This window comes from Arachis stenosperma, chromosome 6, assembly GCF_014773155.1.
Source record: "Arachis stenosperma cultivar V10309 chromosome 6, arast.V10309.gnm1.PFL2, whole genome shotgun sequence".
NCBI classification, from domain to species: Eukaryota; Viridiplantae; Streptophyta; class Magnoliopsida; order Fabales; family Fabaceae; genus Arachis; species Arachis stenosperma.
In genome coordinates, this window is record NC_080382.1 from 1,776,193 (window position 1) to 1,791,107 (window position 14,915).

At 30.0% G+C, this 14,915-nt stretch overlaps 1 protein-coding gene across 1 annotated transcript; it reads left to right on the top strand.

Annotated features, from left to right (window-relative positions):
- Positions 1 to 749: 749 nt before the first annotated feature.
- Positions 750 to 7,917, top strand: LOC130933200 (potassium transporter 5-like). The gene is made up of 9 exons (XM_057862750.1): positions 750 to 1,040; positions 1,527 to 1,749; positions 4,603 to 4,851; positions 4,952 to 4,993; positions 5,144 to 5,404; positions 5,493 to 5,545; positions 5,953 to 6,067; positions 6,176 to 6,430; positions 6,575 to 7,917. Exons 1-9 carry the CDS (start codon positions 864 to 866, stop codon positions 7,636 to 7,638), a joined length of 2,439 nt encoding a protein of 812 aa, XP_057718733.1. The 5' UTR covers positions 750 to 863; the 3' UTR covers positions 7,639 to 7,917.
- Positions 7,918 to 14,915: the final 6,998 nt, after the last annotated feature.

Sequence of the window (14,915 nt, forward strand, 5' to 3'; positions counted from 1 at the left end):
AATTTTTGTTAACAAAAAAATTTTTTTATGGAGATGGCCCGCTTTATATTACTCACTCAGTTTCTCTCTGCACAAAAAAATATTTTTAAATTAATAAAAATAGTTATATTTTTGTGTTAAATATTTTATATTTATTTATTTAAAAATAAAAAAATATATTATTATTTAAAATATTATTATTAAAAATATTTATTTATGTATTACAATATTTTATATATATTTATTAGAATTTATTAATATTCTTTTTTTAATAATATTTTTTTATTTTTATTTAATAAAATCTAATCATTAATATAAATATAGCACATTTAATATGGATAAAATTGTTGCGCTACTTTTAGATATACGAATTTTACATATATTTTCAAACTTGTAAAAGCAACTTGCATTGCAACTTTGCAAGTACAGTTAACTCAATAATATATAATTAATGCCACGCGGAATTTGTCTATACATGGTAACTCCTTAACTTCAAAGACGTACTACTATAATCCATGGAGTGACGCAGCATGTAATAAATGATTCAGTCTCAAATTGATCTCGCATTATTGGAATATGCAGTAAACCAAACCAGTGACTTCATAATACATATGGCAAGTTAAAGTCAACGTTAGACTTTGTGTTCTGGGAGGCGGGGGTGTTTGTTTATTATAAAGTTGTTCAATTATTGATGATTAAAAAATCTTTGGAAATGTACGTGAGCCAGCAAGATCTGACTTTTTTGCCTATAAAAACGGAGGATGCGAAATGCGAGTTGAACATCTCCTGCAAAACCCAGCAATCCCTCTATTTATCTACAACAAAATAAATAAATAACGCAAGCGAGGGAAACTGTGCAACCACGCACGCGTAGTGCGATAAATATGTCAGTGGAAGCAGATCGGATGGGCATAGAGGAAGAGACGGAGACGGTGGCCACCGCCGTGGAAACCAACAATAAGCTCAAAGACCGAAAGGTTTCTTGGGCTAAGCTCCGCCGCGTAGATTCTCTCAACTTAGAAGCTGGAAGAGTTTCGCTCAGCGACAGCCATGGCTCTAAGGTATACTAAGTACTACTCACTACCCGTGAAAGGGAATGTTAGGTGAAAAAAAATACTTCTGCAAAAAACTGATATTATTGATTCTCTTGAATGTTAATAGATTTCTATTAAGCGAAAATTAGGTGAAGTCGACTTCATGTGAAGTTGATATTTAAGAGCTGTTAGACGGCTCTCAAGTATCAATTTCACGTGAAGATGTGAAGTCGACTGTACTTGAGTTTTTACATTTCTATTACAATGGAATAATTTTGTTTTGATAAAAAAAAATTGTGGATGAAAGATATTTTACCGTAGAAAAAACATTAAAATTATCAAATAATTCAGTTAAACACGTTTAATTAAATATATTCAATTATTTAATAATTTTATGACGGATATATTTTTATAAAATTAATTATAAAAAATTTGTTAATTTTAATTAAAATATAAAATAAAATTAAAAATATTAAGTTTTTAATATTATAGTTAACTTTTTAATGATGACAGTTGAGTTGGAGAACAACGTTGAGTTTGGCATTTCAAAGTATAGGAATTGTTTATGGCGATATTGGAACATCTCCTCTGTATGTGTTTGAGAGTACTTTTACTGATGGAATAAAAAACAATGATGATATTCTTGGTGTGTTATCCCTCATCATCTACACTATTGTGCTCATTCCTATGCTTAAATACGTCTTCATTGTGTTATGGGCTAATGACAACGGCAACGGTAACTTCTTCTGATCTTTTTCCCTCATATACTACTTTTATTTTATTTATTTATTATTTATTTTGGTTATGTAGGAGAGAAATATCTTAATTGATTCTTATTGTTAGATTTGGTGTCAAAATTTTTTCATCATTAATTCTTAATATTTTATTTTAATTACTTCAAAACGGACGGCCAAGAGCGATCTATTCTTGTTTTTATCAAATGCATTAATTAGTTTATGTGCTTTATTGTTACTTTGTTATTAACTATCAATGATAATGGTAATTTGTATTTTGTTAGATTATAGATAAAGGTACCAGATTCATTCGCTAATAAATTCACGCTTTGTTAGCTTTTGTTTGTTTTTCTTTTTGAGAGTCTAAGCTCGCGTCCCTGTTCATTCTTCTTTAGTATTACAAATTACAATATTTGTTCCTTTTTTAATTTTTATACAGCTTTTATATACCTCGTATAATATAAAATGTAGTACGTACTCCAAAATCAAATATATATAATAAGAACTAAATTAGAAATCTATATTTGATTCTTATTATACACTCATAATAGGATATTATACAAATACAGTGACAACGAATTATACAAATAAATATAAAATAGTTAAATTAAAACGTCACAGATAGGATAAATTAATAAAATTCTAGAAGATATAAGAGAGTCATCTCTAATTGATAATACCAGTCTTTACTCTTTATTGTATGTTGTTTACAAATTATTCTTAAAAAAAATTTAAAGAATACAATTTTAAAAAATATATAAAAAAGTGACATTATCAATTTTAAAACTCATAAGATTATTCTATGTATAGAAAGAAAAGATATATTTTACTGTTGAATGTGAAATTGAAATTTTATGTTTGAAATTGATGAGTAACTTTCTTAAGTTCATGTACCAAATCTATAAATTGGTCAAAGTTCAAACGCTCATTTATGTGGAATTAAAGCAGAAAAGTTTCTCTTTTGTATTTTGTCTTTATGTGTGAATTAAAGAAAGAAAATTATTTCATTTTCTCAGTAATTTTTTTTGGGCTATACACGTAATATATATTTTTTAATATTACTAATAAGCGTCAATTAAAATATTTATTTAAGATTCTTTGATATTTTTAATATATAGATTTTGTTCAAGTATTTGTTAAGAATATAAAATTAAATAATTTTATAGAAAAAAAAAACAAAATTTTAAAAATTTCAATAGCATTAAATACTTATAAGCAAAGTTCAGATTCTTTACAAAATCATTTCTTTTTTATATTAGGTGAATTTTATAGTATTTATGATTTGATATTTAATTTTTGTCTAATTTAATTTTTATATTTTTAAAATTAAATATCAATTTTTAATTTTTTTAATAAATTAGACAAATATTTTTAGATTCTAAATCAATTATATTTGTATTATTAGCAAAACGGCAAAACCATAAAAAAATGTGCATATTTATTTTAAGAAACATTTCCAATTTTCCTTTTCTATTTGATATCTTCAAGATTTATTTCCATTTTCAGTTTTACAATGTTTGAAAACTTTTGTTTTGTTTGTTTTCCACTTTTACTATACTTTTCCACTTGCTTCATGCCCCCACCTACCCTTTTATCTTTTCACACGCCACCTACCCTTTTCACTTTTCACACCACCGCACGTACATGTCACAACAAAGCCACCGCTTGCCATAAATCAATCATGACACTAAACAGCTCTCCCGTGTCAGTCACTTGTTAGTAGTTACTCAATTCTGATAATCTTTCCACCTTTTTGTCATGTTTATCCTGTTGAACACCGCCATTGATTGAAAAATTGAAAAAATGGATACTTCTATAAACACTAGACATGATAGATATAAAATATGTGGATACCTAAATTAAAATTTTTATAAAATATATAAATATTATTTATATAAAAAATATAAAATATTTTTTGGATAAATTATAATAATATTTTATTAATATTAAAATATAAATTAATTTTTTAATTATTTTTAATATTTTTTAATTATATAAAATATTTAAAATATATTTTATTTTAAAAATTAATAATATATATTATTTTTCAATTTATTTTAAAAATATTTATTAAATATAAAATTAAACATACTAATACGTAATAATATTTTAATTGTTTAAATATTTCTATTTTTTTATTAAGATAAAAAATCACAATAAATAAAAAAATATCCTTACTTTATAGGTCTAATTTAGCGCTAAATAGAGAAGGAAAATATCTAATGGTTACATAACCAATCATAAGAAGAATAATTTTCATAACTCATAGTTATGAAGGTGAACAACATGGATGTTGATGTTGATGTTGTTGACTTGTTGACAACAAACGAAGTCTTCAGCCACCATTGGATTGTGACAAAGCCATGTGGGATTTTGTTAGAGAAGAATTTAGTTCTTTAAAACTACAAAAGTGCCATGGCTCCAAAGTGAAAACATAGAAATAGTCATTTTGTCGTTTCAAAATTTTCTAAAATTTTGGGTTTGTTTTTTAAATCTGAAAATAAAAATAAAAATAAAATAAATAACCAAACTTGTTTTTTATATTATTTTTTATTTTTAGAAAAAAAAACAGAAAATCTAAACCAAACAAAATATGTGGTCTCTCTTGAATCCTGATTATCATTTTTTAATTTTTTATTCTCCCTGGAAAAATAATTTTGTTATTTACATGATTTAAACTCACGACTATCATTATATAATCAAGGAACTTATAATTGTCACACTAATCTCACATTGGTTAATATTGTAATATTCATTATTTTTAATCTATAATATAAATTAAAAAAAAAGATCAATACTTAATTTCAAGTGAGATGTGTATGTATATTTGAAGGAGAAAAATGTTGTGTGTGTAGGTGGAGCATTTGCATTGTATTCACTGATATGCAGACACTTAAAGGTTAGTTTGGTTCCAAATCAACAACCAGAAGACAGAGAACTTTCTAACTATAAACTGGACACACCCTCTAACAAGTTAAAACGAGCCCAAAGACTGAAGCAGATGCTTGAGAACAGTCACACTGCTCGTATTCTTCTTTTGCTTGCAACCATAACAGGAACTTCCATGGTCATAGGAGACGGCATTCTTACTCCTTCAATTTCAGGTTTTTAATTCTCTCTAGCTTTTAACCTCTCCTAACTTCGAATTGAATGGATCCTTCATATGTATATAACATATTGTTCATTATATTATTTTACATGCAGTCCTTTCTGCCGTAAGTGGAATCAGTACATCACTGGGTCAAGGTACTTAAACCTTAGTCATGTTTAAACTTACAAATAAAATGAGAATTATAAAATAATTTTATAAATTTAATTAAATTATTATTTAACAAAAAAAATTAATTATTAACTTTACATAAAAATAATTAATATTTTTTTTTCCCTCTAAATCAGAAGCTGTAGTGGGGATCACTATAGTGATCTTAATTGGCCTATTTTCGATGCAACGATTCGGTACGGATAAAGTGGGATTCACCTTCGCACCAATTATCTTTGTGTGGTTTGCATTCATTGGGGGGATCGGTCTCTACAATTTGTTCAAATATGATCTTGGAGTGTTACGTGCTTTTAATCCAAAATATATAGTCGATTACTTCAAACGCAATGGTAAAAAAGGATGGTTATCACTTGGTGGAGTGTTTCTATGTATAACAGGTGAGTTGCATTTATATACCTAGTTTATCAATATTGTTAGTTAAACTGTAGTGTTCTTTAATTCTAATTAAAATTCGTATAATCATAGGATCTGAAGCTATGTTTGCAGACTTGGGTCACTTCAATGTACGAGCAATCCAAGTAAGTAAATAAATAAATTTAAACTTGTCTTTGTGAATATATCCAATTTCTTTAATATTAATTTTAGAATATACCCTCAAATTCGTTTTAAGGAATTTCAAATTGGATAGTTTGCTCTCCTAATTAAATTTACTTATAATAACATTTATTGAATCTAAAGTTCTTACAATAAAAATTATTAAAAATTTATTCATCTAATACATATTAAAATTTTGATTAAAAATAACAGAAAAAGAAATTTATTTGACAAGATAATTTTTTGAACTTTTAATTTAATTAGTAATTTAATAATATATTTTAACCTATATTTTTAGATAATAATGGCCGTCTAACATTTCTAAAAAAATTATAGCAAAGTGTCATTTAATTTTCATTAACATACATTATCATTATCATTAATGGCGCAGATGAGCTTCTCTTTCATTACATGTCCTGCAATATTGGCTGCATATATTGGGCAAGCAGCATTTCTACGAAAGTTTCCTGGAAAAGTGCAGAATACTTTCTACGCAAGTCTACCACGTAAGTTGAGCGATCTGAGAAAATTCACGGAATTTATTATCATTAGTTAGTAAAATCCTATCAAGCAATTGACTTATGACATTATTGTGGTTTATGATGAACATGCAGACTCCATATATTGGCCAACATTTGTGGTAGCTGTTGGTGCTGCAATCATAGCAAGTCAAGCAATGATTTCAGGAGCATTTTCCATTATATCGCAGGCTCTAAGTCTAGGTTGTTTTCCACGAGTTAAAGTCGTGCATACTTCCACTAAGCATCAGGGTCAAGTGTATATTCCAGAGATCAACTATATGTTCATGATTGCATGCATTATTGTTTGTGCTGCCTTCAAGACTACAGAAAAGATTAGTCATGCATACGGTAATTAATTTTGCTTATAATATCTACCTAACCATGTTAGCTATATACTAGATTTTGCTTATAATTTTGCATGTAACATTTTGGAATATCTACATATATTACATTACAAAGAAATTCTAAATATTATTTATGTGGACGATACAGGGATTGCCGTTATCGGGGATATGATGATCACAACAACTTTGGTTTCGTTGATAATGTTGGTTATATGGAAGAAGAGCATATGGCAAGTTGCTATTTTCTTCTTGGTATTCGGTTGCACAGAAGCTTTGTATTTCTCATCTCAGATAACCAAATTCACGGGTGGAGGCTTTCTTCCAATTGCTTCTGCTTTGTTCATAACAACATTAATGGGAATCTGGCATTACGTGCACAAAGAGAGATACATGTTTGAGCTCAGAAACAAAGTTTCCAGTGAGTACATAAGAGAATTGGCCGTCAATCCAGACATAAGCCGAGTTCCGGGAATGGGGCTTCTCTACTCTGAGCTTGTTCAGGGGATTCCTCCGATATTCCCTCATCTCATTGCCAGTGTGTCATCCATCCATTCGGTCCTTGTCTTCGTTTCGATCAAGGCCATCCCTGTCAGCCGAGTTGCTTTGGAGGAGAGGTTCCTATTTCGCCATGTCGAGCCTAGAGAGTATCGAATGTTCCGGTGTGTGGTGAGGCACGGTTACAAGGATGGACTTGAAGATCCTATCGAGTTTGAATCCCAATTAATACAAAATCTTAAGGCCTTCATTCAACAAGAAAGTTTTATGCTTACTGAGGGGGCTGATGTAGCAGAAAGTAGTGATCAGATGGCACTCAAAGAAGCAGAAGCACAAGTATTGCAGGAAGGAACTAAAGTAAGGTCTGCTAATTCTTCCAGCAGAATAATTCCAAACAATAATAACCAAGGCATTGTGTCTCGTGCCTCCTCGGATCCCATCGTTCATGTGGCACCTAAAAAGTCGTCCACTTTCTCTGATCCGCCCATCCAGGGTGCTGAAGATGAGGTCAAATTCATAGACAAGGCAATGGAAAAGGGTGTGGTATATATGTTAGGCGAAGCAGAGGTGGTGGCTCAATCAAATTCATCTTTCCTCAATAAAATAGTTGTCAACTATGCTTACAGCTTTTTGAGAAAGAACTTCCGCCAAGGAGACAAGTTAATGGCAATTCCTCGTAAGAGACTTCTCAAGATTGGAATGACATATGAAATATAACTCCATATTTCAGTGCACATTAGTAGGAATCGTTTGCTCCTTCGCTTGTTCTCTCACATTCACCATTTGATACATCATACATGTAAGGTCATTTTTTAGTGTCTTAGTATATAGAAATAAAACAATCAAGTATCAAATAATGAATATAACAGAGCAAGTGCCTAAGAATTTCTCGGGGCAAAGGACTTTGATGATTCACCGAAACATGTCAATAGCCATATAAATCATGTATATCTAGTACATCTGTAACTACTAGCGGCAAAGCCTTTTTTTGTAGTATCTTAGCCTATATTTTAATTTCGTTATATATATATATATATATATATATTATATATATATATATATATATATATATATATATATATATATATCATTTAGTCTTCTTTATCTAAATTTTAATTTGTTTAACGAAGACTTAGAATTTATTTATCATGTACCTTAGAAAATAAATAGTAATTATTTGCACTCATATTTATTTATTTTTTTCGAAAGAATAAATCTTTACTGATTAAGGCAACATATAGGACTAAGACAATCCAATGATGCTATGTTACAAATATGATCAGGAGCTTCTTCACCTTAATTTGGTTTAGAAGAGGTGGTGATCATGACTTTTGGCACTCCCAAACTTCAGTTGAAATGCTCAGACCAACAGTGTCCCGGTTATGTTTGCTACGCAGAATTCCTTGATGCTTTTCTCAGCTAGCTCTATCATTTCCAACACATCAATCCTTTTACCTTCAAAAACCAGAGCATCCTGGATTTCCAAATAGCATACAAACAAGTACAAAATAATTCTCTTTGTTTTCTATCTAGAATTTTCAGCATATTTTCCCCCTACGTTTGGAGACTTAACCCATTTTCAGTCTCTGGCCTTAAGGTAAAGGGAGTCAAAACCCAAAATCTTTGAATGAAATCAGTCCCTAAACAAGTGCATATCTGATTCTTCTCCTCGAAAACATCTTGGACAAAGGGCTAGTCAATTCCCACCTCTTCTTTACAAATTCAGTTTTGTTGGGAGGGAATTCCTCATCAATCTCCACACAAAATTCAAGACACTTGGGTGAATTTTGAGCTTTCCAAGCACGCTCCAATTTGGTTGTGTGTTTATCATCCTGTTGTTGCTAGCGTTCTATCCTTCATTATAAGAAAAATGCTAAATACCGTTAGAATTAGCGTCGAACGTTAGCAGTGGGTTTACCAGCGAATTTATCGACGGATATGACAATAAATTCGTTGGTAAAAAAATTACCGTCGAATTAAATTTTTTGACGGTAAATCCGCCAGTAATGTTTAGAAAGAAAAAAAATTGGCGCGAGGATTACCATCGGAATTACCAGCGGACTGGTAAAAGCTCAATTAATGGAACGCTGTATTTTAGTCATACGCAATACATTACCATCGGATTTATCCACCGATAAACCCGATGATAAATATAATCTAAATTCAAAATACGCAACCCTCTTCCCTAACTTTCAAGAACACTCTTCTCTCTCCCTGATTCTCCTCTCTCTTCTCTCTCCCCTGCAACTACCTCCAGCAGCCCCTTTGGCCACCTGCCGTCAGTGCTACCCACCTCTATTCTCCTCCAAAGTCTGCGTCAAGTCGCTTGTATCGTGTTTCATAGGCTCAAACGAAGTTGCTCCCTCTGTCTCTGCCATTGTTGGCCGCGCTCCCTCTGTCGCTAGAGTTATGTCTCTCCTTCGTCGTCCAGATAGGTTCCACTTATCCCTGTCTTTATTCTATCTTGTTTTTATTTTTTTTTAACAAAAAATCCTAAACCTTTTTTGCCCTCTCCGACGGTGGGTTCTCTTCTTCTACCAGAGCTTGAAGCAACGAGTTTTTTTGTTTGTCACTCTACGAGCTCTGCTGTTGCCTTGTCGTCGTCTTCTGACTCTCGTCACTGTCGCTTTCAGACCTGCTCGCCTCCAGCTCCATTCCTTTTGGCGTTCAGGTATAGTGTGCGACTCTGTCACTCAATTCTGTTCTTCAGCATCTTGTCTTTGATTGTTCTTCTTCAACCTCTGTTAGTTGTTCTTCTTGTTGCTGATTCTTCTTATTAATTATTATGTTGTTGTTGCATATATAGATGTTTAGTTCTTGTAGTTATTGAATTTATTTGCTGTTATTGTTCTTGATTACTTAAATTTTTTGCTAATAATTATTCAGTTCTCGTAGTTATTGTGTTATGATTTTTGTTGATTTGTTAGTGATTGTTGATGTTGTTGTCATTGTTCTTGTTGATTTATTAATTTTTTTGCTAATAATTGTTCAGTTCTTGCTAATAATTCTTTTGTTAATTTTTATTAGGTGTTATTAACTTTTTTGCTATGTGTTATTGAATTTATTTGCCTAGCTGTTATTGTTTTTGCTGCCTACTTATACTTATTGTTCTATCTGTTATTTATTTGCATACTAATTGTTGCTTATTTATAATTTTATTGGATATTTTTTTTGTTATTTGACTTGTGCAGACTTGGATGAGATTATATAACACTTTAGTTGTTGTAGAGTTTTTAATTTGGATAAAATTTTAAGGTTTATATTAGAATATAATTATATTTTATCTGTTTATTTATATTATTTTATTATAATTCGGTTATTCTGATTGAACTACGATTGAACCTTTGATCCAATGAACTAATAATTAGATTAAATAATCATTCATTCTTTTAATATGGTGCTAATAAATTGTGTTAGCTAAAGTAATAAAATGTGACATTTCTTGGGAATTTTTGATAATGAGCTAATGAAGTCTGATGTAAAATAAACTTTGCTCCAGGTTGATGAGACACATGGCTGGGATATACAATGTTGGTGGAGCTTTAGGATTTTGGGTCCTTTGCCAATTTCATTATGGTTTGTTTTATTCTTTCGCTTTTTTGTTTATGTCTATGCATCTTATTATTTTTCACATGCCTTTTAATTGTTTGATAAAATGCTACACTTATTATAATGATAAGGTTCAGCCATTTATAAACATATAATACATATTTTTTTAATTATTTTTTATTGTATTATTCAATACTTTATGTATGTATTTGCTTGATCCCTTAACGACCCATAGTTAACAATATCACTATTGGATCAAGAAATAATAAGATCATTATTCTAGTAAATAATAAAAAAAAATGTAATTCTAAATACTTGGTTACAGAGAGATATGCTTAGCACTGCATACCTCTATCAAGAATTACTGCTATAAAAATGAAAAATGGACAAACAATGTAATGCTAGCAGTATCACTCAAAGTCTTTTTAGAAGATTATAGCAGTAGTAGGTAGGGGTGGTAGTAGGGCGGATAAGGGCGGGGTTTTGCCCTACCTGACCCCGCCCCGTCGTCCTTTTACTTAGGTATTACCCACCCATTACTACCCGTGGGTAGTAAACTGCAGTACCCTAATCCGCCCCGCCTTTACGTGTCCCTATAAAAATTTAATATCACTTTAATTTTTGCATATTCATATATAAGTTAAAGACAAAAACTTAAAATTTATAGATAAATTAAAATACAATGTCATTAGCTCAAATAATTTGAATTTAAAAAAAAAGTTAGTGTTAGATCACTACAAATTTAATAACATAATAAAGAAATTACTTTCCACATCTTCATCATCATTAAAAATTTGCAAATCAAAATTAAACCTAAAAATCAAAAGTGATAACAATTAAACAAAATTAAAAATACTTAGTAGAATTAAACAAAATAAAAATACAAACAAACAAAAACAATTCAAGTAATATATGATGACAATAAACAGCATATTAGTCTTCTTAACAAATAATAACACAGCACACTACTGTAAAAGACTAAACAAAGCATATAAATTATGGTATGGAAAAGTTTAGGAGGCCAGCAATTTTATTACATTTTGTCCAACATGTAACCAGCAAAAAAAGGTGAGTCATTGGATGAAATCTCACACCATCAAATCATCATTGATGGCTAGTTGATGGCTACCAATCACAAATGTTGCTGCCTCCTAGCATTGCTCTTATGGTATAAGACTTTAAATTATTAGAATGAATAATTGCTAAGATTCATTTGTCAATAATAATTCATAGGCATGATTAGGAAGTGATTTAAGATTATTATTCATAAGCTCAGAACAATAATAATTCATAAGCACATAATTTGTTAATAATAATTCGGACCTTTTCTTCATGTGATGCATATCATTCTAGAATGAAAATATAATTGTACAAGAGATAATGAATTTCTGTCAAGAGATAATAAGCACAAGATAACTATCAAATAAGCACATGATTTGTTGAAATAAGTTTTTTCTTTGATTCTCAATCAATGAAATCATGTTGCCTTAAGAAAGACTCTGTTCCACTTGGATTACTCATTTCCCCCACTGTCACCTTGGCCATGTTTTTCTACAAATTACTTTTTTCTAAACTACGGTTTTGATTAGAAGCCGAATTGAAATACTATCCCATTGACCTTTTGAATTATAAATTGATTTGAATACTATATGTTAATTGACCATATTAGTTTGTTTTTTTTATTTGATAAGTTAGCTTTTCTGTTTTTGGTGCTAACAGTTATTAATAAAGAAAAATGGAAAAGGTTCTTCGCCGGTGTGAGTAGAGACATTCCTCTCTCTTTCTCTCTCTGTTTTATAGCCATTGCATATATGACTATGAATGTTACAAACTCTTCTTAACATGACCCAGATAAACAGAACTTAACTCTAGATTTTTATTAGAATGAGCATTTTGTCCTTAGTTGTTATACTTAATTATTTTTATGCTTATCTCTTACCAAAACCTTAACCTCCAAATTTCTTTCCCATCTTAAAAATATCAAACCATCTCAGAATCGTACAAATTTTATATCCATGCGATCGCCTCTCGAACTAAGATTTCTAACAAGCTAACTATCATAATCTTCTAACTACTACAGCTCCAGAAACTAAGAAAAAATCGTGGGTTCACTAAAGCCCAGCAGCACAACACCTTGATTCCTTACAAGGTTGTTATACGTCACATAATGAATGCGTACTAGCCCATTTTCTTGATGCAAATATTTTAGAGACACTAGGATTTATTTTGGTTTTAGTCCTAACCCATTTCGATCTAATTTGGATTTTACATAATTTTTACAAAAGAACTACCCTCCATCTCCAAAAACTAGAAATGGACAGTATTATAGTTCACTTCAAAATTTTATATAAAATCCAATTTAAATCTAATGACTCTCAAAATTGACATGGTTCAACTAGACTCCTCTAGGTTTCTATTGCAACTAGTTTCAAGGTGATATAATTGATGAAGAAGTAGTTATGTACATTAGAAGTTGGTTCTATTATGCATGATTCCGTTTTGGCGGAACAGTGAGTACCACTCCTTTTAAGTTGCATAATTCACTCTTAAAAACTTGGATCATCCTGAAATTTGGATGGAACATACTAGACATCTATAGCTTTCATTTACAACTGATCACAACTCAAAATTCATTCAAAATTGGAAGTTATGCACATGAAAAATAATCTATAAACTTCAATTATATTTATATTTTTTAAAAATTTAGGCAGAATTTCATTTACGAATAGAATGTGCCATAAACTTTATCCGTCAATAATAAACCCTAAACAATTTACAAACAAGTAGTATGCATATAAAACTAAATATCTTAACAACCTAAATTTACTAACCTATATTTAACTTATCTTAACAACCTAAATTCACCAAAAGTAGAAAATTGAGTGTAACTAAATTAAACTAACTAAAATAGTATGTATATAAAAGACTTAAAAAATAGTACTCACGCTGTCAAACTATCCGGCCAAATTGTCATATATACGATGGGAGCTAGTGGAGGGCCATCTAGCTGGGATCCGTGAGAAGATTCTGGTACTGCGATGTCTGTTGCTGGAGGCATTATCGTCGTTGAAACAATGGGCTGCTGAGCAGACAGAGGTGGTGGAGGAGTCCACTCTAGTGAAGTAGCCGGACGATTTCCTGGTTGTGAGGGTGGTGCAGCAGAAAGAGCCACGTAGTTGGGGTTAGGAATCATGACGAACTACTGATCCTGTGCATCCATTGCCTGTGACGTCCCAAGGATAGTCGGAATAGAGGATGATGATTGAGAAGTCCTAAAAGTACCAGTAGATATCCTCCCTCTACCACGACCACGAGTCTAATTCGTGACACCTCTGTATGTCGTCATGTCTGTAAAAGAGCATACGAATTAAATTCAAATTTGCAACGACAATTTCCATCATTCTTAATTTTCAATTTTATTCAAAATCTTATAAAAATTTCAAGAGAACCTCCCCTAAAATTCGGATATCTTTACCTCTCAAGGGTTTTATCCAAGCTAAATATCTCTCGGCCCTACTTAACTTTTCAAATAACAAACAATTTACTCAACGTAAATTTTTTTGGTTTGTTATCTTTAATTGCCTTTAAGTTATTAATTTTTTCAATCATTAAAGCAACAAACAGGGATTCAAATCTTAATCCATCCATCAAAAAACTTCAGCATTGTTACTAATAAATTTTATTAGTAAATCTATTAATCCCTTTTTAATCTTTAATCAACTTTTACTCAATCATTTAAATAAACTTCAAAAACATAAATCATAATACCTAAAATGCTAATCAACTCCAAAACCTAAATCATAATACTAATTAATAACTAAAACCTAAATTAATCATAAATTTAACTAAAATAAAAAAAATAATTAGAAAATGATCATGTTTAAAACAACAAACAAGGATTCAAATCCTAATTCATCCGCTAAAAAACTTCAAGCATTGTTAATAAATTTTATTAGTAGATTTATTAATTCCTTTTTAATCTTTAATTAACTTTTACTCGACATTTAAATAAACTTCAAAAACACAAATTATAATACCTAAAATGTTAATTAACTCAAAAACCTAAATCATAATACTAATTAACAACTAAAACATAAATTAATCTTAAATTTAACTAAAACAAAAAAAAAGTTAATTTGAAAATGATCATATTTAAAGCAACAAACAAGAATTCAAATCCTAATCCACCCATCAAAAAACTTCAAGCTAAGTATTGGTACTAATAAATTTTATTAGTAGATCTATTAATTTCTTTTAATCTTTAATCAACTTTCACTCAATCATTTAAATAAATTTCAAAAACATAAATTATAATACCTAAAACGTTAATTAACTCAAAAACCTAAATCATAATACTAATTAATAACTAAAACTTAAACTAATCATAAATTTAACTAAAACAAAAGAAAAATTAGTTAGAAAATAATCATGTTTAAAGCAACAAA

Coding starts and splice junctions, on each gene's coding strand:
- LOC130933200 (XM_057862750.1), top strand. CDS start 864: ATGTCAGTGGAAGCAGATCGGATGGGCATAGAGGAAGAGACGGAGACG. Junction 4,994..5,143: donor CAGTACATCACTGGGTCAAG/GTACTTAAACCT, acceptor CCTCTAAATCAG/AAGCTGTAGTGGGGATCACT. Junction 6,068..6,175: donor TTTCTACGCAAGTCTACCAC/GTAAGTTGAGCG, acceptor ATGAACATGCAG/ACTCCATATATTGGCCAACA.